The sequence below is a fragment of the Petaurus breviceps genome, unplaced genomic scaffold (assembly GCF_028583685.1).
Source record: "Petaurus breviceps papuanus isolate PSGF00001 unplaced genomic scaffold, PetGlider_PUasm1.0 567, whole genome shotgun sequence".
NCBI lineage: Eukaryota > Metazoa > Chordata > Mammalia > Diprotodontia > Petauridae > Petaurus > Petaurus breviceps.
The window spans coordinates 7,136,582-7,162,806 of record NW_027186383.1 but is presented as its reverse complement, the minus strand read 5'-3'; the positions used below and the strand labels follow the sequence as shown (position 1 = coordinate 7,162,806).

The 26,225-nt window shown below is 45.0% G+C and overlaps 1 protein-coding gene across 33 annotated transcripts in view; it reads right to left on the bottom strand.

The window, feature by feature from the left end:
• Positions 1 to 26,225, bottom strand: part of LRRFIP1 (LRR binding FLII interacting protein 1) — a 194,693-nt gene that overhangs the window by 1,681 nt on the left and 166,787 nt on the right. For 21 of the 33 annotated variants that reach the window (XM_069103157.1, XM_069103164.1, XM_069103159.1 and 18 more), the window contains 6 exons: positions 25,015 to 25,185; positions 24,187 to 24,279; positions 23,233 to 23,325; positions 20,125 to 20,217; positions 17,623 to 17,764; positions 12,169 to 15,117 (listed from right to left, as the gene is read on the bottom strand). In XM_069103157.1, the coding sequence (XP_068959258.1) occupies positions 13,532 to 15,117; positions 17,623 to 17,764; positions 20,125 to 20,217; positions 23,233 to 23,325; positions 24,187 to 24,279; positions 25,015 to 25,185 (2,178 nt within the window). In that variant the 3' untranslated portion in view covers positions 12,169 to 13,531. Of the gene's footprint in view, positions 1 to 1,916; positions 2,022 to 3,256; positions 3,337 to 4,630; positions 4,749 to 6,700; positions 6,751 to 12,168; positions 15,118 to 17,622; positions 17,765 to 20,124; positions 20,218 to 23,232; positions 23,326 to 24,186; positions 24,280 to 25,014; positions 25,186 to 26,225 lie in introns of those variants that run through there. The other 12 variants (XM_069103185.1, XM_069103191.1, XM_069103188.1 and 9 more) reach the window with 3 other exon arrangements.

The following is a 26,225-nucleotide window of genomic DNA, read 5'->3' as shown; positions in this document are numbered from 1 at the left end:
ATCTATCTATCTATCTATCTATCTATCTATCTATCTATCTATCTATCTATCTATCTATCTATCTGTCTGTGTCTATCTATCTAACTCTGTCTATCCATCTCTCCATCCATTCTGTAATCTTGTCCATCCATCCATCCATCCTATGTTCTCTGTCTGTCTGTCTGTCTATCTATCTATCTCTGTCTATCCATCTCTCCATCCATTCATCCTATCTTATCTGTCTGTCTGTCTCTCATTTATGTTGTCTAATACTTAGCCAAGATACAGGTAAGTTGCAGTCAGCATTGATGGAGGATGTGCTCTTACCGTGTTTCCCCGATAATAAGACACTGTCTTATTAATTTTTTTGGACAGAAAAACACCAGAGGGCTTATTTTCAGGGGAGGGCTTATTTTAATGAACATTGACAGCAATTTTAATAAACAGGTAAATGAGAACAAAAAAATGTACCTTTATTCAATAAGCAAATCACTGGGGAAGAACAGGATGATGCGCTCACTGCTGCAGCTCTGATTGGATGCAGCTCGGAGCGCGGTGTGCGTTTCACCAGCGTATAGTGCAGGGGATCACCTGCACTACAGTAGCAATCTCAATAGGGCTTATTTTCGGGGGAGGGCTTATTTTAGAGGAATCTTGCACAGTAAGGGGAGGGCTTATTTTCGGGATAGGTCTTATCGGGGAAACACGGTAGATGAACAGATCTTTTGCATGTTCACAGATATAAGTTACACATGTAGACATATGTGTCCATTTGATCATTAAAAGCAAAGAGCTGCCCAACTGAAAATAGACTGGTCTCTTAGGAAACCTGCCTGTCACCTAATAAGCTCAGTAAAACAATCATGTTCCTAGTAGCTGAGGGAGATGTCTCTCCCTAAATGCTAGTTAAGCCCTATTTTCTCCTGGTTGGTGGTTTCTGCAGGTGTCCAAGTTAGAGGGAATGACAGGTCTCTTAAACACGCCCTTCACTCCACACATACCCCCACTCCCACACATGGTGAGGACCCTCACTGCCTCAGGCCTGGCCAATAGCAATAGCTGCTGGGGGGCCTGCCTCACGTCCCTCCCCACTCTGGTCCATCCTCCATTCAGCCACTGTTGTGAAGATCTGACCACATGATTCCAGCCTGCCCCCCCAATAAACTTCAGTGGTTCCCCATCACTTCCAGGATCAAATATAAAACCCTCACTTGGCATTTAAAACTCTGTACAATCTCCTCCCACTTAGCTTCCAAGCTGAGTCACACTACGTTCCCCACCACATAACTGGTGGTTTAGGCAGGCTGGACTGTTACTGGTCCCTGGCCTGCACATCCTGAAGGCCCAGCTTCACCCTGGAGCTTGTATGAGCTAGCATTCCCACAAGCCTGCTTCACCAAATCTCTGTAGCCCCAGAACCTGGCCCAGAGTAGGACTTGGTAATTGCTGGTGCCACAAAACCTTTCCTTCTGCCTGGAGCTCGTGATGTATATTTTATCTGCAAGCCCTCAAAGCACATTTTGCGCAAGAATCAGAACCTACCTATGGCATCCTTCATTTTTCATTTAATGCTTATGTACAGTGAGACAGGAAGCCCTGGGCTCAAGTCTTGTCTCTGAGCCATGCTGGCTGTATGACCCTGGGCAGGTCACATCCCTTAGTGTACCAGGCAACTAAGAGAAGTTGCAGAGCAATCACTGGTGTGTGTATGTTAGCAGATGAGGAGCTCCCTCTCTTGCCGAGGTCTCAGGTCTGGCGCCTTCCCCCCATAACTGTTCATTGATACCTTACTAGACTAAGTGCTTACAGTGCTGTATGAGGGCTTGCTTTCCTTTCTAAAGTCCAGAATGATATTTAATACGTCATCATGAATATGCACCAAGAAGAGCCCTCTTGGAAAGTCCATCTGGGAGCTCAGGGCCCCTTAAGGCTCTCACCTCTCTTTGGAGTTTGCGTTTCTCGGCTTTCAGCTCATCCTCCACTCGCTCTGCATTCTCAGCTGCTGATTTGTAGCGTGACACTTGACCTTCTAATCGTATTACCTGAATGGGAAAAACCAACCCAAAGTATCATCAGGGCACATAGGGGAGCAGCTCTTTGTATTTATTTTGTGTGTATGCCTATCTATTGACTTTAGACTGCATTCCTTCTGTCCTGGGGCCCTGACTTGTGGCTGACTCCCCAACTCAATTTCAGTCAGGCCCTCACCATGTTTGCCTTCATTCTCTATTCTTTGATACCTTCCCAACATCCTTGCCAATTGCCTTATGGCCCTGTGTACACACTTTCCAAACCACTACTCATCCAACTGTATCACCATGATCAAGTCATCTCTGCCACTGTCCCTGGATAGGGCGGGCCAATCATCCCTATGACCCTAAATCATTATCCCCTGTAACTTTCTGTACCAAAGTGCCCTCCCTTGTATGTGTTGATTTCCTCATGAGATGTAAGATCCATGAGGGCAGGGACTTTGTCTATTTGAATTCCCGTCAATTGGTGCATAGTGTTTAATAAATGCTTTTTCTTTCATTTATTTATTCATTTTTTGTTTTTGCTGTGCCTCCTGATGCCTGGCACAAAGCAGGCACTTGATAAATGCTCATGGGCAGTTGTATGAATCCTTCCTGATTCCCCTCACCAAAGATGATGTGTGCATACTTGAGAGCAGTGTCCCTCCGATCCAAGAGAGAAAGGGCTGGGGAGGCAGGGGAGACTTTAACTGTTCCATCCAAATTCATCTATGGCTGGATGTTAAGTTAGCATTTGAAATTTGTACTCTGTAAACATTTTCTAGCTGGTTCTTATTAGTTTTGTTAGTAAAAGGTCTTTGAAATTTTGTCTGGCTAAAACCTGGGAGGGAAAGATAGTTCTGCCTTCCCCCAAGTAATTGGCTGGGGCAGAGGGGCCCAGCACCCCCAGGCCAGTAGCCAGGTGTTCTGGTGGCACTGAGGCTTCACCTGCAGAGTCTGGGACATGGAAAGGTGGAAGACCTGGGCAGGCAAGGGCCAGTGCCTGCTGGGGATGAGGCCAGAGCCTTCTCTGATGGCTCAGTGGGTCAGGGATTCGCTCCCTGGACTCCAGCTATGACTGTCACCATCCCTCTCTCACTCCAGAGAACTCAGCTTCCAGACCTCCACCCTCCATCTCTGGAGATGGATTTACCGCTAAAATATGTATTTTTAAAGAAGGAAAACCAGTTCTATTTTCCTTTTCCAGCTCTTTCAGGATGATTTCAGATGGGTCTGACCATTGGCACTCAGAAGCACACACGTACATTCTGTTCTAATGCAGTTATCTCCTGCTCAGACTTTGCAAGTTTAAATTTGAGGTCACTGATCTGTCTGTTGGCATCCCCTACAGAAAAAGAGAAAGAAACTGTGTTCACTTCATAGAACTTAAAAAGTGGTCGCTCCCTCAACCCTTCCCTTTGTTTCTTGGTCAGTCTGACAATTTGGTGAACCTTAGCCTCTGAGAATGCCCACTCTGGGGCTGCACAGGTTAATTTGATCACTTTACACATGGGGACAGTGAGGCCAGGGAAGTGATGTGACTTACCCAGAGTCATGAGGATAGTATCAGAGGTGGGACTGCAACCCAGGTTTTCCCGATTCTAAATCAAGCCCCCTCCATTATGCTATTTTGTGGTTGTTCAGTCATTTCAATCACATCTGACTCATCATGACACTATTTGGGGGTTTTCTTGGCAAAGATCCTGGAATAGTTGACCATTTCCTTCTCCAGCTCATTTTACAGATGAGGAAACGGAGGCAAGCAGGGTTAAGTGACTTGCCCAGGGTCACACAGCTAGTAAGTGTCTGAGTTTTGCTTTGAGCTCAGAAGTGGAGTCTTCCTGACTCCCCGTCTGGTGCTCCACGCACTATGGTGCCACCTCCTGCCTGCCCTGTGCTACAGCTGCCTCTGAGTCTTGGCCACCAGCCCTTCTGTTCATGCCCGTGCGTGGGAGCACAGGGGTTTTCTTTCTAAAAGCCATCCCCATTCTTGGCAATGGGATGGGGAAAACCACCACTGACATCCTCAGCTAGCACATCAGATTGGGGGACTGAGAATTCAGATTTCAACCCCAAAACGGAATTTGGATTTTTAAAAACCTTACAAAACACTTCTGCTTCTAGGCCGAATGACCATGTTTTTCCAATATAAAAACTGGGACACACACTATAAAGAAATAAGGAGCTGGGTTTCTCCAAACTGAGATGCTTCCCTTGGCTTTACTGAACAGATTGCAGATTGCACACATACTCTGACCACGCCCTCACACTGCCTAAGTAGAGATTTCCTCGGTGGGAGAGAGTTGGTGAGCAGGCGTGGAATTTCTTCTGCCTGCCACGTCATCTCTTGTGAATTACTTACATTTTTGTTGTCAAATTTGTTGAGTGGGTTAATTTGGTTACCCTTTGCTAACATAGTGGTATCCTCGGGATGTGCCTAGGGTTTGGAAAAGGTATTGTAAAACAAGGCCTTCCTACCCATCCAGGTTTGGCTGGCCTAGAAGGCAGCAGAGCATTAGCTAAGTCAGTTTCCCTCTTCTTGGGGGTTCTTTCTCAACTGCCGGGCCTTTTGTGGAGGGGCCCAATGGCAACCCAAACCCACAGACCACGGCTTATCTAAAGAAGAAGCTGCTGTTTACTTTGTAGATCAAGGACGTGGATGTCTGTCCCATTTTCTAAGATGTCATCTTCCGACCTCAGATTTTCTAGCTGGCCATTCTTCTGTCTCTCTTCCAGCTGCCCTTTTAGCTTTTTAATCTGGAAAATCGAAATCCATCCATTAATTTCTTCATATCAAGACTGCATCAATGCACTTGGAATTTAATAAAAAAGCTAAGTCAATTTAGTGTATCCAGTCCAAAGCCAAATTGGCCAATTTTGCTCTGATGAGACTTCATAGTTCTGTTTCCTGATCTCATGGAACTCAGTTCAATCTGATACAAGCTTGGAAAAACTATAAGTAGATGTAGCTCCACAATGTTTCTTTTATAAACAAATACCAACCAATACCTTGCTTAAGATGCAGCACAACAAAGTAAATTTTCTCTCTATCTCCAGGCACAGATTATGACTCATTCTGAGGGAGAGCCTTTGAGCAAAGCTCGTTTAACTAAATCCTCATGAAGAGTGAGTAAAACAGTCTGAGTGATTTGCCTGCGATATTGAGGGAGTTATCTACAGACCCAGCACTTTATTCACTAAGCAGAAGGCCATGAAATGGGCCATGCTGAGCCCCCAGTCACAATGTAGATGATGTGTATGTATATCACATATTCATGTACGTATATATCTGGGTATAGACATATACGCACATGCATAAGTCTATCTATTTCTATCTACACATGTACACCTTGAATTAGTCTATCTATTTCTATCTATATATATCATATTTCTATCTACACATGTGTATGTACACCTTGCATTAACTAAGATCCCTCAGTAGAAATAGGTGAGAAATCTGTTGATAGATGGTAGATATACAGGTCACTTAGGGACACCTTTGATAATCTTTAGGAAAGAGGGGCCTTCCTATGCCCTTTGGCCCTTTGGCCTTCATAGATTTGGATTTTGAGTCCCCATGTCTCAATTCCAACCAATGTGACTGACTGGTTTCTACACATTAAGTACTCAGACAATATTGGATGGCTGAATGAATGAACACAAATGACAGGTCCAGAACAAGGTCATGGGGTCATAGGTCTAGTTCTGGATGGGAACCTCAGAGACTGTCTTGGGGTGACCCCTTCATTTGCAGAGGAGGAAACTGAGAATCAAGGTGGTTAAGTGAACTGTTCACAGTCATGATGGTAACCAGAATTGGAAGTCCTCTGATCTCACTGAGTCCTGGGGACTGCAGCCTTCCTTCCTTAATGCTGTGGGAAATCTCTCACCAAACTTAAAAGGGCAGTAATTTAAATGAATCCTAAAGGGATTCTTTCCTGTTACATCAGCCATTGGGGTGACAAAGAGCCTGCATTCTCAGAAACTTTTCTCATGTACAGAAAACTTCAAAGACATTTGATTTGGCTCTCTCTCTCTCTCTCTTTCTCTCTCTCCCTCTCTCTCTCTCACACACACACAATTTCTTTTTTTTTTTTAAAGCAATCGGGGTTCAGTAACTTGCTCAAGGTTACATGGCCAGTTATTTCTGGGTGTGATGCTAAGTATCTGAGCCTGTATTTGATCCCGAGGTCATCCTGACACTGGAGCCGGTGCTCTTACTCGCTGAGCCACCTGGCCGCCCTCACACACACACACACAATTTCTGAGAGGGAAGGTTTTTAATCATTGGAGTGAATCATTTGGGGGGAATTATGAAATATTCTCCTATCAGTCTTTTCTTAGGAAGAGAACCATCTTCATGGGACAGGTTCTGAATAATGCTGTTTGATCCTGTTGGGCCCATGGAGCCTAGGGTTGTCCAAAATTTATCAGCCCTTCTAGGAAGTCATCCAGAAACAGTGGCCAGATTCAGTGTGGCACCCTGGAGCTGCTGAATGAATGAATGTGACATCACCCCTACTTTCAGACCACAGGTAGTCTGTTTTGGGTACATTTCTGGGAACACTTACTGTGGGGTACAGCAGCTGGTTGATTTTTTTTCTGCCAGATATAGGTTGCGGTTCTTTGTTTGGGGTGAGGATAGAAATCATGCAGAAGAGAAAAAGGGAGGCCGGAAACACATCAAGTAATAGAAAATGTCATGTTACCTGTTCTAATAAACATTCTCGTTCATCAACAAGGGTTTTCAGCCTAATGTCTAAAAGGAAAAGAGAAACACCATAGCTTTCAGTGCTAAGTCAGCTCAGGGCCTCACTTGGCACAGATAATGGAAAAATGGAAAAGAATGATCATGCAGGTTAGTGACATTCATGATAAAGGTAGTTATTGGGACACGTACCACAGTGAATGGAGTCAGACAGCATGGGAGAGATGTACAGCTATGGAAGTGTTGGGCCAACGTCCCCGAACATGCTGGACACGGCAGGGCAGCACCCAGCTGCACGCACACAGGCTAGTCTTCTATGTTAGGGTTAGCATGCAAGAGCTCTAGGGTCAAATACAACTGCAACACAAAATCTCACAAGCTTCATGGTTTAATATCATCAGGAAAGGAGAAAAGATGCCACCTGGAATCCCAGCCGAGCACCGTCACAGAGGCTTGTGGAGTTTCTCTCCCCCATCCTCCCTCTCACACATACTTAATGAATAGGGTGACGGTGTGTCTGACCTTTGGCCACAGGCATTGGAAGCTCCTATTAATAGGGGCCGGCACCTTCTCTTCACCTTCTCACCAATCTGGAGCACTGAGGAAGGGGCTTGCCTGGGGTCCCACAGCTAGGATGCATCAGAGCTGACTTCTAGGTCTCCCAGGGCTCAAGACTGGCTTTTATCCCACAGCTACCCATCCTCCCAGGTCATCCCAAAGAGCACAGTTCATTTGAGCAGGGGAATAGCAATTTTCTGGCTTTCAATAGGAAGAGCAGTACCAGCTTCAGTTTACACAGCATTGTTCCTCACAACAACCCTGTGAGGTAGGCAGGGCAGCCCTCTTCATTCCCATGTTACAGGTGATCCCACAGCTCCCAGGCTGACTCCCCACCCCCCACCCCAAGCTGGGCTAATGGCTGTATTTGTGCAAAGGCTGGTGAATTCTCCTGTCCTGGGGAAGCACCCCCTCAGAAGCCAAAACAGAGGCAAAGTTAAGTGGTTTGTGCACAGGCCAACTCAAGGAAAGAGGAAATCCAGGTGTAAGCCCTCCTTAGCCAGGGAGTCTTTCTCATGGATAGATAAATCTTCAGTCTCCCACTCTCTGTACAACATTTATTAAAGGAAAATCAAGCAGGTAAATGTCTCAAGAGAGTCCTTGTGTGAAAGCCCAAGTGTGACTGTGTCAATGACTCCCATGTGCCTGAGAACCATCTGATTCAGCAAATAAATGGCTTCTGGCTCATCTATCACCTGGGCTGTTCCAAGTGCCCTCCATTTGGTGGCAAGACCCCAGCATTAACGGCATTGGACTTGAACCAACAATGGTTTTTTCCCTTCTCCTCTTTAATCTCTGATGAACGCATTCATTGGGTGCCACGGAGCTTTCATCTGTCTCTGGAGGAAGAGTATGAATGTGGTTCTGCCTCAGCCTTCAGGTCCAATAAATATACAAGATGTTGATTAAGTACCTACAACATAGGAGGTGGTGAGAGAGGCCAAGCAGATCCTGGGTCCCCAAGAGAAGGCGTTGGTATGGCCAGCCTTGGTTTCCTGTCTGTGATGCTAACTGTGTGATCCTGGACAAGTCACAGACTTCATGCTGTAAGGGACCTTGGAGGCTATGGGAACCAGCTCCTTCGTTTTACAGTGTGAAGTAATCACACCACTAGTAAAAAGCCTGGTGTCAGGATCTGAACTAAGTTCTGAACTGCCTAAGATTTAATTCTTCTGGGTCTCAACTGATACTCCATTGTAAAATGGAGATAATTAGCAGCTACATCCCAAGGTTGTGAGTTTCAAATGAGATAATTTACACAAAGTGTTAAGCAAATCTTTAGATGACAGAAAAAAAAAAGCCCAGGACCCAAGGAAGGGCCACTAGCTGGGAGCAAAGGTAAAATCTGGCCAAATTTAAGCTAATGGGACAGGGGTGGGGTGGTGTTCTTCAGTCCTGTTTAACGATCCCAAGGTTCCTTGCCTAGCATGAAGAAGCACCAGCGATGAAGAAGATAATAAAAACAGAAAATCCAAACCCAGCACATGTTTTTACTTTTCTGTATGACTCAGGATCACCCAGGGAATGTCAGAGCTGGAGAGAACAAGTCTGACCCTCTCATTTGGGGGATGTGGAAATGGAGCCTCAAGGACAAGATGGCTGGGGGTCATGCAGGAAGGAAGTGTGGTCCCACCTGTGGAGTGTGGGGCACCAATGCCTAAAGTGTGCTGCCTCAGGTTAGGAAAGCCTGTGACAGCAGAGATGCCCTCGCCCCCCACCCCCACCCCCACTCCCACCCTCACCCCCACCAGGTGCTTCCTGCTGTTCTCCTTGCATCATGGTCCTTTGTGGCTATGGGATGTGCCTGAATGGTGTATGACAACTACGTCTAATCTGCTGCAAATTGGGAAAACAACCCAATTTTACTGTGTATATGGTGCCAATACACTCGGAGGGACTGCCTTTCAACCAATAAATTTATTAAGCCCTACTGGGCACTGAAAGGCTAGGCACTTGGGAGAAAAAGAGAAAAGTGAAACAGTCCCTTCTCTCTCTCTCTTTGGAGGGGGGAAGGCAGGGCAATTGGGGTTAAGTGACTTGCCCAAGGTCACATGGCTAGCAAGTGTTAAGTGTCTGAGGTTAGATTTGAACTCAGATCCTCCTGACTCCAGGGCCACTGCTCTATTCACTGCACCAAATAGCTGCTCCAACAGTTGTTACTCTCAAGAATCTTATAGTCCTGCTGGGACTTTGCATATAATGCCTAAATTTTAATCAAGAAATTTCTGATGTCTCTTTAAACTACTTGTCTCCCCAAAAAGGGGTGGCCTTCTTCCACAAAGAAGCCTACCATGGCCTTGGTCCCATGCTGAAATACAGTTTTCCAAATATAAATACATTACATACATGTCCATAGACTCCAAGAACTCCTACCTGAGGCCTGTCACAAATCATTTTGACGTGGACTCCCAAATCTCTTTGTTGGACTCTGCTATGGAGCTTTGTGCTCCTGATGCTACCTGCCCTCCTGCCGTCACCACCTGCTCCAAACTGACCTCCCCCTCTCCTCCACAGAGGAGGCTCTTCTTCCTGATCCCCCTATTTCTGTTCACAACACCATCATTCAGTCAGTTATCTGTACTGGAATTTATTTACTTGTTGAGGGACATGTGACAGAGGGGAGTTTTAGTAAGGTCTGAGTTGGAGTAGATGGAGAGGGGAAAGGGAGTAAACATTTATTAAACACCTACTGCATGCCAGGTGCTGTGCTAAGGGCTTTACACACAGACTCTCATTTGATTGGGTTAATCATCAGACTGATGGTATCTAAGGGCCCTTGTGGCTTGGAGATGCTATGATTTCTGGGTGCCACCTTTCATTCCTTTTTTCTCCCCTTCACATTGGGGTCACAGTCACATGCCCCATCCCTTTGATTTTTCCCATTGCCTCTCTAGCTTCTGGCCCCTCCTTTCCATTTCCATGACCATGGATGGTTCTAGTTTAAGGCTCATTCCTTCTTGCCTGGACTATGGCAATAGTCCCCTTCTCTAATTGGGGCAATAGCCCCAATCTTCTCTAATCGCTCTGGTTTGATTAATCTTCCTGCCCTAAGACTCTGTTCATGCATCATGATGCTCAGAAGCCATCAAGATTTCTCCACTGTCCTCTGAATCAAGTCTAAATGTCCAACCTGGTACTTGAGGTCCTCCATAATTGGACTCCAGTCTTATCTCATGCTATATCCCCCTCTACACACTCTGTGTCCTGGCCAGATGGACTACTGACCTTTCCCCAAAGCCATGTTGGGCCTCCCTGATGCTCTCGGCTTCTGCTTTTCCCCAGGACTGGAAAATCCCCACACTCTGGTGAAATTTGATTCTTCTTTCAATGTTCATTTCATATGACCAGCCCCTCCTTATCAAGCTGTCCCTCATTTCTTCCTCCCTACCCCCCACCTACAGGACATCCCTGAAGAACAGAAACCATTCTCCTTCTTTACTTAGCAAAAGGCCTTGCATATGTATGCATTTATATATGCACATTATAGGAATAAGTGAGTGAGTGAATGTAGGAATGGTATTCTTGGAAATCCCCTTAAATCTCCCACCTCTCTGTTAGGAGGTAGGTAGGATGTTTCATCATCTATCCTCTGGACTCATGCATGGTCATTGCATTGATCAAATGTACTTTCAAAATGGTTTGTTTTCACAGGGTTGCTGATGTCTAAACTCTTCTCCCAGTTTTGCCCATCTCATTCTCCATCAGTTTATAAGTCTTCAAAATTGTTCATACTGATGTTGCAGTAACATTTGTTTTGCTGGTTCTGCTCCCTTCACTCTGCATCAGTTCATCTAACTCTTTCCATGTCTCTTTGAAATCCTCTATTTCTTCATTTCTCAGGGCATAGCTGGATTCCATCACATTCATATACTGCAGTTTGTGAAATCATTCCCTATCTGGTGGGCGTGCCTTTGGTTTCCAGTTTGGGATTTTTTTGGCCACCACAAAAATATTTTCGTACATATAAAACCTTTCGCTACTTCTTTTTCTTTTTCAGATATAGGCCGGGCAGCTGGGTCAAAGGGCATGCACTGTTTTAAGTATTTTTTTTTTAATATCAAAATGCCATCTAGAATGGCCATAGCCATTGAAAGGTCAGTGATTCCAGAATGATGAGGATGCAACATGCTATCCATCTATATTCTAATCCATGACAGAGACGTGACAATAGGTCAGTGGATAAAGAGAAAACAATTTCTTTATATTAATGAAAGCATTAAAAAAGAGAGGTGGGAAGGTGCTACAGATGTGCAATGTTGCATACACTTTCCGATGAGGTCACTGCAATGTTAGTTTGGCCTCATCCCAAGAAGCTTGTCATGGAGCAGTGATAACCTGTAAATGTTTATAACATGAAAACAAAGCACATCAATACAATTTTTAAAAAGGGGGAGAAGGAATCCCCTAAAAGGGAAGTGGGATTGCTTTCTAGGAGTGGCCCTCATGCAACTACCTCTCCAAAAGCCAGGCCTGTCCACGTCATGGTCCTGCAAGATCCTTTCCCAGTCCCATGAGTCTGTTTATGCCAATTCAATGTTTCTGCCATTTTGACATCAGGAAGAGACCCAAATTCCTCCTCCCTCTCACCAATTTTCTCAATATCCTCCCCTGGAAACTATGAAATAACTAATACACATTTATATGGTGCTTACAGTTTACAAAATATTTTTACATATATTAGACCATTTGAAATAGAAACTAACCCCACCAAATGCCTGAATGACTACAAACACCTTCCTTGTGATTGCACATCCACAAAATGTAAGGGGCCAGAAGAGATCAGCTTCCAAATGCATCTATTTTTCATGAAGACAACAATGTGAATGTGAGAGGAGACAGCAGAAGCACGGAAGCAAATATTAGTTAGTCCTAGAAGGATTATGCATGTTACAAAGATTGTGCATCACAGCCTTTTAAAATTATAAAATGCCTTTATTTCAATTATATACAACATTTATCATGTACACCTCAAATGGTGATAAAACTTTGGTCTGGTTGTATTCAATGATTTGTAACAGCTATAAAAACCACATAACATGTCCAGATACATGGCAATGACATTCATGTATGAATACACTTTGATTTTAGTATTAAAAAAGGAACATTTCTTTATGCAGCAAACACACAGAGGGCCTGCGTGCAGACCAATTTCAGAACGTACCAGCAAAACTGGGTTGATGGTACAGTGGCAGTCAGAAACGATTCAACTGCCTACAACTTCTCTTGCTCATTAGGAGTTAGGAATCTGCACGGTGGTGGTTATAACTCTGGGTATAGCACTTGTTAATGAAGGTTAGACACTCGAGGAGGATTAGCCAAAGGGATAAAGGGCATTTCCAAGGTAAACTATCATTTTAAGAAGCGCTCTTGCTAGAAATTAAAGGTACTAGGAAATGAACTTAAACATGTATTTTTTTTTAAGGAAAAAAACATCTATTTCAGTAGCACTGCATATAAAATCTATCAGATAGGTAATGTGCACATAAAATGAAGTAATTCCCTCCCAATAAACAAAAAATATATCTATATGTCAAGGAATGGTTGGTGATATGGCCCCCAAAGCCTGACCTAGGGTAAGGTACCCAGATCAGCATGTCCAGGTGTAATCTGACCTCAAGACTTCTCCAGGTCTTGAAGGTATCAGAGCTTCATTAGTCTAAATGAACTTTCATTTCCATAAGGCACAAACCTTATCACTCAGTGACCTAAATATCATCGGGCAGCTTATTGCTTTGAAATCATTTGTGGTATCTGTCACAATGTGCCCATTAAAATAAATATGTTAGGAATGATAAATAAAAGGCATTGGAATTAGAGACAAACCCAAGTGGGAATCAATCAGTTACAGGTAGAGGGCTGTTTGGTCTGTATGATAAAATGGCGCCATGCATGGCCAGTCACGGCTTAAAGCAGAAATGAGGACAATGAGGCCACCTTGACTTTGAACTGGAAACTGAAGCAGTGAACATCAATGTAGTTATTTGGTTCTCTGGTCTTTCTTTCAACCTGAGCCATGCCCCCTGTTTAGAAATCTAGGGAACAAACAAACACAATGATTGGCTGAACTGAACCTAATACCTACAGAGTGCCTACAGAGATCTTTGTGATTGAGAGCAGTGAGGGACGCAGTGCATACAGACCAACCTAGACTCTAGGGTTGTCACCAGGAGAGGAAACCCGTCAGTTCTCCTCCGCTATGACTTATTCTGCAAAGTGCCTTTCTCCCTTTTAGCTGTCTTCCCACGACAGCAGCTGCTGTGAGCCCTGCCTTGACTCATGACAAGGCGCATTCTTCTTTATTTTTATCTTTCCCCTTACTGGTCCCCTGCGTGTCCTCTTTGCTCGCCACCTTCAAGCTGCCTGCTGGGTCTCTGAGCTCATTGCTATCTAGGCTATTGCTTTCTAGTGCTTCCTCAGCTGTCTCTGGCTGCTCATCTGATTGCTCAGAGTTTCCCTCCATAGTCTCAGTGGGAGAACTATCACTAGGGGATGATGGGGCACCTTCATTTTCAAGCCCACTGCCCACTGCTCCTTTGTTCTCCAGTTTGGACATCTGGCTTTGCTCCATTACTTTCTTGGCAGGGGTGGACGCTTCTCCTATGCTTCCAGCCTCAGCAACCTCTGAGGGACTGACCTCTCCCTCGCCATCAGTTCCCAATGGATGGGTTGCATCATTGTCAAGCTCAGATACTTTGCCGTCACCAACTGTGTCTCCTTCAGGAGTCTTCACTTTGTCAACTTCCTGATTTGATTTGTCATCTAAGTCGGCTTTGGCTTCCTCAGGACAATCCACATATCCATCCAGATGGGTCCTGCTTTCGGGCGTCTCCCCTTGGACCACCTCGCCAAGGGTTTCTGGGGCTTGGTTCTTGGCTTCCAATCTCACCTCCTCCTCCTCTTCCTCCTCCTCCGTGTTTTGGAAGATCAACTGTTTCTTGATGTCTTCGGAAGTGTCTACCGGGGGGGCTTTTTTCTTCTTGTTTTTCTTCTTCTTGTTCTTGGACTTTTTGGATGAGGAATCGCACATCTGCCCTTTCTGGCCGTCTCCTTCTGCCGTGGGCACGTTCTGGTCTGAGAATTCGTCTCCGCCAGTTGTGAGCCTCTTGCCCGCTTTTTCTGGCTGACTGCTTTTGAGGTTTGAAGGTGGAATTGTCTGCATTAGCTCCTCCTTGATGAACTCCTTTGCTTTTTCCTTATTCTGTTCCCCTTCCATGAGATTTGTACAGTCTTCACCCCCACTAACTGCTCCATCTTTAGCCCTGTCACTGTCTCCTGTGTCTGCCTGTATCTTGTCTTTGGCTTCCATCCCTTCACGCAAGCTTTCCTCCATCACTGTGTCTATTCTTTTGGTATCTGGTGTCTCCAAAAGATCAGTTTCCTGAACTAACTTCCTGTCACCCTCTTCCTCTGCTTTTCCCTCTTTCTGCTTTTCTGCTACTTCTTTCTTTTCATTTTCAGCATCTAAGGAACTGTACCCATCCTGGCTAATCCCATCACTTGGAAAATGAAGGCTCCCTACAGGTTCCTGATTCTGATCAACATGATTTCTCTTTGAATCATCGAGGTGATTGAATTCTCTGCCAGCCCCCAGTCTCTCTCCACCCTCACTGGATCCAACCTGCTTGTTGTTATTTTCAGGGACAGAAGGAGTCTCTAGCACATGGGCTGGATCCTTGGCTAATGTTTCTGGCACCATGGCATGGGCTTGCGGGGGGGTTTCTGCCTCTGCATTCCCATCAGGAGGTAAGGCCTTTGTGTCCACACCTGCCTCTGCAGAATCCGCCTGGGGCTGCTCACGCTCAGGATTCTGCAAGACCGCGCTTTCCCCCACTTTGTCCACCTCCACTTCACTGGCTCTTCCTAAAAGACCATTGGAAAAATTGAAGGGACCACGTGATGTGGCAACCACTTACTATTGATTCAAAGTCAAAAACATAGGTTAACTCTCACCCAACCCCCCTTCCCAAGGAGAGAGAATCATCAAAGAATCCCGGTTAAGAAGAGATCATAAGCCTTTGCCAATCCTGTGAGGCAAAGCAGCGACTGAATTAGCAAACCATCTGGACAGTGAAGCCCGCCACCAGCTGAAAGACAACAGGGGTTCCGTGGGACTTGACTTCTGAAAGTCAACTTTTGGTTTTCACACTTAAAACAAGCTTTGGAGCAGGCAGGCCAATGTCGTCCCCAACAATCAAATTCTGGACTGGACTCAGTGTTCAAATCTGGATTTTAACTCTGCCTAACTTATTTCTAGACTACACACTTAATTAAAACTCTGCAATTTTATTGAGAGCCAAGCACACTGCAAAGTGTACAGTCTTTTAAGAAGGTCTCTGACGTTCCCTCTAAAAATCCTTCAACCTCCTGAAAGAAATTTGCCCTTAAAAATCTATCCTAGTTAAAATGACTTTTGTCAACCAGCCTATTAAAGCACATGGGGATTATTCTGTTTTTCTCTCCTTAATTTCTATTCTCAAACATTTGGCACTATTATCTAAGGAAAGGGGACAGAGAGTTAAGGCCTGGAAAAGCTATGTCTGGAGTGCTCTGCACAAGGGTGTGGCCAGTTCATTACCATAAAGGGGACTGTCAGGAAACAATCCAGGCCTCCAAGCCCCACACTCCTGGCATAAGCAGGAATAGTGTGGCATTCATTCTTGGAGGCTTTGAAAAGACAAACCAAATTCTTAAAAACACAAGAATGCTTCAAGCCCAAGAATCAAGTGTTCTCCTGATCACTGAGCCTGCAGGTGGCCAGCGTTTCATAAAATGCACTTTCCGACCAAAGACAGCAGCTGGCTCGCTTCTCCCCTGAACGGTCATTTGCCTTCAAGGGAGGTGGTAAGTCAGCTCTCTAGCTGCCTTCAACAATTTCCGTCTTCTCCAAAAAAACCAATAACTCCAGATGAGTTTCCCTCTGGTTGGACACATGCTTAGAATCTCCATTCCTTTGTCTTTGGGCTTTCCCACTTCTAGAACTGAAATGGGAAGGAGGTGAAAGCTACCAAAATGACAGGATCAAAGATGTAGAGGTGGGAAGGACCTCAAAGGCCATGGAGACCCCTTCATGTTTACAGATGTGGAAACTGAGGCACAGAGGAGTTAGGTGGCTTGCCCAGGGGCACACAGCAAGTTAAGTGGCAGAAGTGGGATCTGAACTCAAGTCTTACTCCAAGTTCAGCGCTTTATCCACTCTACCAGAAGTGTACATGACCTGCAACATTCCCAGGTGTGGCCAGAACCAGATTCAAATCTAACTGGGAAATATTTAACAAAATAAATGAAAATACAGTAAAATGCAGGTAATGTTGCATTTGGAAATGAAGTCGCCAGGCAGCCCACGAGGATCCTTTTGTATGGTTTGGTTGTCCCTGTTTCTATGAGCCAGACATCGCCTCGCTCGGCCTGCTGGCTGCCTCACAATGCTTTGCCATGATATGACTATCCAGGCTTCATAAAAATGTCAAGAACCAGTGTCTGGTGAGGCCTGATCCAGGCTGCAGATCCAGTACCTGCTACATTCTGAAGACCAATTCTAAATTTAGCACCTGCTCTTGAAAAGGCTCTATGTTCAGGAGACACAACTGAGATCAGTTTGTGATCATTGGAGAACATGTGTCACTTAACTGCCTCAGAGTCTAAACCAAGCCAAGTTCTCACAGTCTCCCACAACCCCTTCCAGAAAGCAAAGTATCATGAGAATAATAATGTCAATTCTGCATGCAGGCTTATTCCAATGGCCACTTCCTGAATAGTATCGTCAGTGTGCTGGCTTTATGATGCTTATGGAAACACAGAATCACAGTCACAAAATGACCTTTGGAATCCCCTACATAGGCATTTTTGGAAAGGTCAAGTATTCTTTACTGGACCTGACTGATGAAGCAGTATCTCAGATTCTCACAAAGCCTTCTACTCTGACTAGCATTTTAGATGAGAAAATCTGGTAAATGACCTTGTCCGCTTCCTCTGTCATCATCAGACTTCTCTTTATTCCTTCTGTGAACTAGAGATAAGTTAGTTAAAGAAAACTGAGATGTCTCTATCCAACTGTACTTTCATCTGGGAGTTTTGGTCCCTAGCTTCCCATGACTGGCTCCAGTTGACTGGGATGAGAAACAAGGGAAATGAACACCTAGGCCATCCATGATTGCTAGTGAAAAAAGTTGCATGACAACACATGCAGGTAATCAGAACCACCGAGCGGCAGAATGCACAAGAAATGACAGAACACGGTGGCATGCAGCGTGATTAGTGAATTGACCAAATGATGATTGATGGCTTCCGTTCCAATCAAGCACAGAAGGTGAATAAATGAGAACTAGAAAGAGGAGAGAGAGGGCCCAGAAGGCAACAAGCTCTTACCAAGTGTCCCATCAGCGGATGACTTTAGGGAATTTGTTTCCTGTTGTGACAACTTGGGGGATCCCAGGTGGCTCACGTTACTTAGATTATCTACAGGTTCTCCATTGGTGGTGATTTCAGAATTCAGGATTATTCCATGTTTCTGTGGACAAGACAGGACTGCTGTAATATTCACTGAGTAATATTAATCAGTCTATTCTTGAAAAATCTAAAGATAGTGCTCTCTGAACAGACTGCACATACAAAGTGGTATGGTAAAACACCTTCAAATGCAAAAAAAAAAATCTATTGGCATTTGAAAACTGTTCTAGGATGTGATCCCTTTCTATAGATCTGCCAATTAGATGCATTCCATCTAACTTTAACCCTTTAAGCCAGATCTAATCATGCCCATGAGGTATTATTGACTATAAGGTATCCCTCCACATAGGGAATTAATTATGTTTTGGCAAATCTTGCTACCAAGTAAACTGATATAAAGTGAATTTACTTCCCCATTGCCATCCATTGATGCATTATCACAAAGGTCTCATTAAGTGGGAATAACAAATCCCCTGAAATGGTCACATTATTTGAATTTTTACTGCATGTCTCCATTGGGCTGGAACCAATGGCCATATTTGGCAAATTTGAATACATGTGACAAATTCAGGGGACTGGGTATTCACACTAATTGGGATGTAGTTCTATTTAAACACCCAAATAAACCAGAGCAGTCCTCAGCTCCTAAAAGAAAGAATTTAAGGCTCTATGTGAGCAGGACTTGCCTGCTGTGGGACGACAGGTCTCAGTCATTCTCAGAGCTGCTACATTTTTCATGCACCCATCCCTTTTTCCCCATCACAGGCACTTTACTTGTGCTGGGAAAACTGCCCATACAGATAGGCCAAGTCCCAGTAACTGAGCCCCCATGGCCTTCATTTGCCGGATTTGCAATACCACACTTGGCCATTAGGTGTCACTGAGTCATGAATGTGTCATGACTGCTCTATTCATAGGATCATTCATTTTATGCCTTGGATTTTGGCAAAGTCAGACCAGCTCACCCACCCCCACATGCAAAGTCCCTTAAATCTGAGGCTTCGGCTCACACACAATAACTGGGTGCTGTAGTCCAGTGCACAAATGTGGATTCTAGGCTCTGAATTTGTTTAAATAGGCAATCCTCCATATTCCAATGAAACTAATGCTAAAAACAATGATTAATGACCAATGCACGCATATTCAGCTTGAAAAGACAGGCTGGAATTCAACAGGAGAAAGTGAGGAGAGCAGTTCTAGACACAGGGCATAGTATAATCAAAGGCATGGAGGCTGGAGATTTGAGGGCATTGCAGGGGTCAGGGACTTGAGGGGGTAAATCTTGGAAGGCAGCATGGGGCCAGACTGTCAAAGGCTTGGATGCTGGGCTAAAGAGAGAGGGTCAGGGACAAACTGAGTCACAATGGACAGCATGAGGAGCTAACCTGGGTGAGAGGATGGTGACTGCCCTCAGGAAGTTTACAAGAGCAAGGGAAGGAGAAAACAAGCATTTATATGGCACCTACTGCAGGCGGCTCAGTGTGCCAGAGTGCCCAGGGCGCCAGGCCTGGAGTCAGGAAGACTCATCTCCCTGAGTTCAAATCTGGCCTCAGATATGTCCTAGCTGTGTGACCTTAGGCAAGTCACTTCACCCTGTTTTTCTCAGTTTCCTCATCTATAAAATGAGCTGGAGAGGGAAATGACAAACCCTTCAGTATCTTTGCCAAGAAAACCCTAAATGGGGTCATGACATGACATGGCTATCTGATAATAGCACCTACTATGTGCCAAGCACTTTGCAATTATTACCTCATTTGATTCTCAAAACAACTCTGGGCAGTGCTGTTATGATTCCTCATTTAAAAAAAAAGTTTTTTTTGGTCTTTTTTTTTTTTTTGGAGGGAGAAAGGAAGGGCAATTGGGGTTATGTGACTTGCCCAAGGTCACACAACTAGTGTTATGTGTCTGAGGTTGGATTTGAACTTAGGTCCTCCTGACTCCAGGTTCAGTGTGCCACCTAGATGCCCCCTGATTCCTCATTTTATATATGAGGAAATTGAAGCAGACAAAAGTTAAGTGACTTGCCCAGGGTCACACAGTTAATGTCTGGGGACTGATTTGAACTCGGTATTCCTGACGCCAGGTCCAGTGCTCTATGCACTGTGCCACCAGCTGGCTCTAGCTCATTTATTCAGAGCTGGAAGGGACTAGAGAGGCCATCAAATCCAACTCCTTTATTTCACAGATAACTATCCTATGAAACTTTGGGGAATTGAAATGATTGGCAGTTTACAAATCTCTAAGCATGGAAGGTTTCACAGCAACTCTGGCCTCCCATGGGTTTAACATCTTAGCTGACCTCCAGAATCAGCTTGCCCCAAAGGATGTAAACAAGTCTCTGGGGAGGAGTTTGGGGGCCCTGGCTGGCGTCCATCCCCCAGGGCAATTCAGGCCCCCAGCTGTCACGTCTGGGTCCCATACCTTCAGTTCCTCCTTCAGTAGGATGGCTTCAGCCCGAAGGTCATCACGTTCACTCCGGATGGAATCAAAGTATTCTTTCTGTCTCTCTAATGCCTGAGGTGGTGGGAGTACCCCAAGAGAAGGCAGAGACACAGGAGGAAGGCAGAGACAAGCAGAGACGATTTCAGAAACATGAGGGAGAAGAGAAGCTGGTTTAGAGACTAAGAAAGTCTTAAGCATTAAGTAACTAGACAGGACAGGTGAAAAATACAGAGCCTGTTAATCGTGGAGACCAATCTAGGTAAGGCAGAGTGCGGGGAAGGACTGGAGAAAGTGTAGATGCCTACATTTCTCGAGCTAGGGTGATACTCCTCAAGGACATAGGAAACAGAGGATGTGGGTTTTTTGTCTTTGTTTTGTTTTTTGCCTTTTGGAGGGCAATTGGGTTTAAGTAACTTGCCCAAGGTTATACGGCTAGTTTTTTTTTTTTTATGTGTTAAGTGTCTGAGGCCGGAACCAAACTCGGTTCCTCCTGACTCCGAGGCTGGCGCTTTACTCACTGCGCCACCTAGCCGCCCCTGAGGATGTGTTTCTATCATCTTTACCATGGGCTAGGGGCATACTGGTGTAGTGGATACTGAATTGGCCTCAAAGTCAGGAAGATTTGGGTTCAAATCCAGCCTCTGACATATACTGGTTGTGTGACCCTGGGCAGGTCACTTAACCTTAGTGTTCTAAGCTGTTCTCTAAGATTACATATAATGTTGCAGAGAAGTTGATAATCTACATTGGTAGAGGCAGTTTCCTCACCCAGAAGTTCCCTATCCCTAATACTGGCCAGCTCATAGAAATGCTATAGCTTTCTCCCTAGCCTGGTGATGAGAGATAATGGAAGCCACAAACTTGGCTACGTGGCCAATAACAGAGAAGGATGGCTACTGGTGGGGGCTCTCCACCAGGGATGCAGGAACTTAAAAAGTTTTGATAACTAAATTTCAATATTGTTTGACTTCTTTTATAATCCTACACATTTTATGTGTTTACAAACAAGATCCTGAAAAGGTCTCCCCAGGCTGCCCCGCCCCTGATGGATGTGCCTGGCAGGTAGTCTTCCAGAAGACGCACGCATTTAGGCTCAGTGTTGATTTGGGAGGTCTCTCTTGGGCATCACAAATGTCTGTCTCTCCAGGTGCACAGAGACATTATTTCTCTCTCTCTCTCTCTCTCTCTCCAGCATCTCTCTCTAGTTACCTACCATTTATCTTTATCTCTCTGCCTATTTGTTGATCCATTATCTATCCAGCTTCCTATATACATACATACATATATATATATATATACACATGGACATTATCTATGTACACACACGTATATATTACATTGTGTCCCATCTCTCTATCTACCCACTCATGATCTCCATTTACCTACTATCAATCTTTCTTTCTATTTACTGATTGCTCTATTATCTACCTACCAATGGATACAGGCACAAACAGATGTTATCCACCATCTCTCTGTCTCTGTGCCCATTTATCCATTACTGATCGATTGATCTATGTCCCAAAAAGCTTAAGTTTGATGCTGTTAAAGATTAACTGCATCAGGACTTTTGGGACAGCCTGTCTATAGTTTTGCATATGCCCTATAGGTGTCTATCTGTGTATTATTATTATTGTTCTTTTGTATTATATTATTGTTATTGTTAATGTATTTGTTTTGGACTCTTCACTTTTGGGAGCTCCAGGTGAGGGAACTCCCTCTATGATGCAGGCTGGAACGTGCTTAGTGCCTTCCCATGTTAGTGGGTTGTTGGCAGGCACTGAGCAGTGAGGTGACTTGTCCTGGGTCACACAGCTAGTCTGTGTCAGAGGCAAGACATGACCTGGGACCTGAGCTGATTCTGATCCCAGAAGCCAAAGCACAACAACTTCTTGAGTGAGTCACTGAACATGTAAGTGAAGGCCAGTCACACACACATTTATCCAATAATGGCCACACGCTCAGCTGCCCGTGAGGGTTATTAAGAGTTGTATGGCAGGCACCACATTCACCCAGACTTGTCTGGCATTGAGGGGAAAGATGCTGGGCTCCAGAGTCAGGGAAGGCCGAGACCCTGGACAATCCCCCCACCTCTCTGCTACTGGGGACTCCTCTGTAAAATGGGTAGTTATACCAGCAGCATCCACCAACTGGAATCCCGGGGCATCAGCTGTGCTAACGGCCTTGATGAGCCCCAGAGCGCCTCCAGTCCCCCAGGCAGCATCACCTTCCTCCCAAGAATGAGGGGAAGAGGGTGGTCTGCTGAACTCTGTCCCCACACTCTTTCCTTTATGTTTATGATCTAATTTGATCCAATGAGATAACAAGCAAAATGTGTGGCAAATCCAAGTGCTATTAACTAATAGCTATAAAATTCATTTAAATTAAGAGCTATAAATTAATGTTAGCTATTTTTATTACTGCTTTTATTATCAGCTGGTATGCTGTAAAAGCAAAGGAAATATTGTAGAGAAAAGAATCTCAGAGTTCCAGCAGTGGAAGGGACCTTGGAAATGGCTAATTCCACCCACATCTGGAAAAGTGGCTTCTGAACTACAGCCTGACAAGTGGCCTGGCTGGGATGCTTCCAGTGACGGTGAGCTCCCTCCCACTGAGCTTAGCCCACGGCAGCAGTCTGGAATGTGTCTTAAATGATAACCAGGTGGGTGTTAATCCAGCGACAGCGGGGGCATGGCACAGTGCTGTAAAGGCCTTGGGAACTTGGATGAAAAGCTGGCAGGGGCCTTCGAGGTCATCCAGCCCAGCTCCTTCATTTTACAGAAAAGGAAACTGAGGCCCAATGAGGAAAGCAGAATTAAACCCAGGTCTCCTGACTCTGAATCCCATGCTTTCTCCACCACACCAAGTTGATCAATCTTCAACCTTCAGTGCTTGCCTAAAGTCCCTTTATGTTTTGAATGAAAGGTTAATTCTGGGAAATTCACTCGTGCACAGAGCCCTAACCAATGAGTAACAGACTGAGAGTGTGGCCCACACGTGCTGCCTTTGAAAGAAGCCAGGTCTGTTTTACATGCTGGTTAAGCAGGCGGTTTGCTCAAACACATCTCCCAAGATCTGAGAGGTTCCTACCCCTATCTTTTTGTCTTTCCACTCTATGGTTTCCTGAAGATCAGAAATCTCCCTGATATGACTCTCCTGTTTCTGCTGCAGTTGCCGGATTTCCTGAGGGACAGGAGCAGAGAAGACAGAAAGCAGATCAAGGGTTAAACAGGCAGAAAGAAAAGACCAAGGAGAGCAGGAGAAAGTCCTTTCAGATGTCAGGGCATTGAGCTGGCAGCGGGTCCTTTCCACTAGTCAGGAAAAGAGCCCTACATTACAATCTGATTTCTCCACTGCATTCTAATCACTGGGGAAACTCAGGCTGGCAGATTTCTTGACCTAGTGAGTTCTGAGCTGCAATGGGCTAAGCCAATCAGGTGTCTGCACCACATGTGCCATCAGGAGGGTGAGCCCATGGGAATGGTGGGCCACGAGGTCGCCTGAGGGCACCCGTGTCAGATATGGAGCAGCAGCAGTATCGGGCCACGAGGGGCCACTTTGCTTCCAACCACTGTCTTCTAATAGCTCAGGGTCAGGTTGCTCAATGAAGCAGGACTTTGTAAAGTGCCTGCTCCCGGCTCAGGCAGGTGGGTGCGTCCCCACCCATCCCTCTCCCTATCTTCCTACTTTCCAAAGCTGGAAGGAAACCCGGGCAGCAGTTGTTTGTTGGGCAGACACAGGTTAATCCCTTCTCTGTAACCATCAGGAAACTCGTGAACTGTTACCAGCTAAAACACTAGCATCTTGATAAAGGGGGAAATCTGGGCAATGTAAAACCAATATTAATCAAATATAAAATGATCAATAATAAACATTTACCAAATATCCGTAAGAATTTATTTAAAACTGAACCCCAAGCCCTGGAGACTCTTTCAGGGGAGGCCATGGGGTGAGGGCTTGGAATGAGCCCAAACTCTGTGTTTCTCCCCAAACCTTTGGTTTTGCTGCCAGTCTTGGCCCCTGACCTGGCACTACATCACTTACCGCGAGCATCTCTTCTCTTTGTTTTAAGGCCTCTTTTGCTTCGGCAAATTGAAATTGTAACACGCTGTGGGCGTGTTTCTGCCTTTCGAATTCCTGTAAAGGACAAACATGAGAAGAGAGGAAGGTGAACTCCCAGAAGCAGGGATTGTTCTGGTGGTTGTCCCAAGGCCTGGCATACAGTAGGGGCTTAACACATGTTGGCTGAATAATTGTGACCAAAGTGCTTTACAAAAAGGATCCCCCCTCATCACTCCCCTCTGCCCCTCTGAGGACGATGAAGCCCAAACTCCCACTTAAGGGGAGCTCATCTCTCAAGAAGGCTGCAGGCCTCTGGGATTTGTCTGCCATGTCCGGCCCTGGGTACCCTCCTCCACCCCCAAGGAGTGAAGGGTCTGAGCTTTTAAAAGTCTGTTCCTGAGTGATCCCTTCCCACTGAAGTTTGTATTCTGTGATGTAAGAACACTGTTTTGTAACAACCGTGATAAAAGGGAAGCAAATGCCATAAGCAAGTGTCCTATTTGCCCTTGAAAAATAATTTCATGAATACAAAAAGATTCTGTAATTTTCTTATGGAAAATCTGATTTGGGTTTAAGTACCAATGAAGACGTTTACCAGAAATCTCTGTGTTCAGTTGGGCTGGGCTGGGGGAGAAGAAAGGAGCAGGGCCAGGGACCGAAGGGCTTCATTTTTAGAGAAAACAACCCCGACCTAGCCACGGGCTCTAAAAGGCAATCCAAGCTGACCCCATTCTCTCCCTCCCTATTCTGTATTTCCAAGAGTCCACTGGGATCCAACCATCCAGCCCAGCAAGATGGTGCCTCCCATACTTTATTTTTTTCTTCATACTGTCTTCGAGATTCGGCCAATTGCTCTTCGAGTTCCAACAACGCGTCCTTTAGGGTGTCGACCTGGTACATGAAGTTCATCTTTTCATTGTCTAACTGGGCATTAGAAACCATGGCCTTCTTGTATTTCTCCTCGACTTCAGCTAAGGAGTCCTGTGGAAATCACACCATAATTAGGAAATCAAAGCGAGAGATTAAACTAAAAGATGATCATTAGTTAGGTATTTCTTGGGAAGTTAATCTTTGGGGGTAAGAGGAGGGAGGGAACAGCTTTTAGATCCTTAAACTGTTAACTGAAAAAAAATTAAATTGAGTTTAAAAATGTAATGACACAGGGTCTCTAATCACTGCTCAACAAAGAATTAAACATGCCTGGGAAGGAAAAGATCTTTAAATGACAGCCAGCTTAATCAAGTCTCAAATGCAGACCCCATTTCTTGAAGGGAATCCACTACAAACAGTAATTCGAAGCTTGTAGTTTTCTGCTTTCAATGTGTTATACCAGGACCAATACCCTACCAGTTAGTGATTTAGTTGTTAATAACCCAGTATCTGGATCACATATTCATCAAGATGACTGGCATGTACAAAATGGAAAGGGTTCCTGGTCCCCTGGTGGCTACATCAGCTTGGCAAATGAAGAGATCCCACCATATACAATATCTGAAGTCTTCTAATGGTCCCAATGCTGCCACAGGGTGCTACTTTAGCACCCAAAGGTTCCCAATGTTGAAATTACACCAAATTTCTCATTGTTTCCAAGACAGGAATAAGGAATGTCTAGATAAGAACCTTGGAGAGTCAGAGAACATGGCTTCAACTATGCCACCTTCTACCTTTTGGGCCTTGGGGCAAGTCATCTGACCTCTCTGGGCCTCAGTTTCCCTCATCTGTCAGATGAAGGGTCTGAGACGAGAGGGCCTCTCAGGTCACTTCTAGATCTAAACCTACGATCCTAAGATCCTGAAGCACCTGCTCAGTAGGAACTAAGACTCAACCTATTTGTAAAATACTTTCACTAAAATGACAGGCAAAGGAAGAGCTTTACATCCAGCAGGCACTTCAACCCCTGCGTCATGAACAGCTATTGTGAATGACTCATTAGTTCTGGATACAACAATACAACTTCTGGCTTACGGGGAGCCCTGAGGGCCAGCCCAGTGTGTGTGCTTGGTACTCTTGGCTCAGGGCTT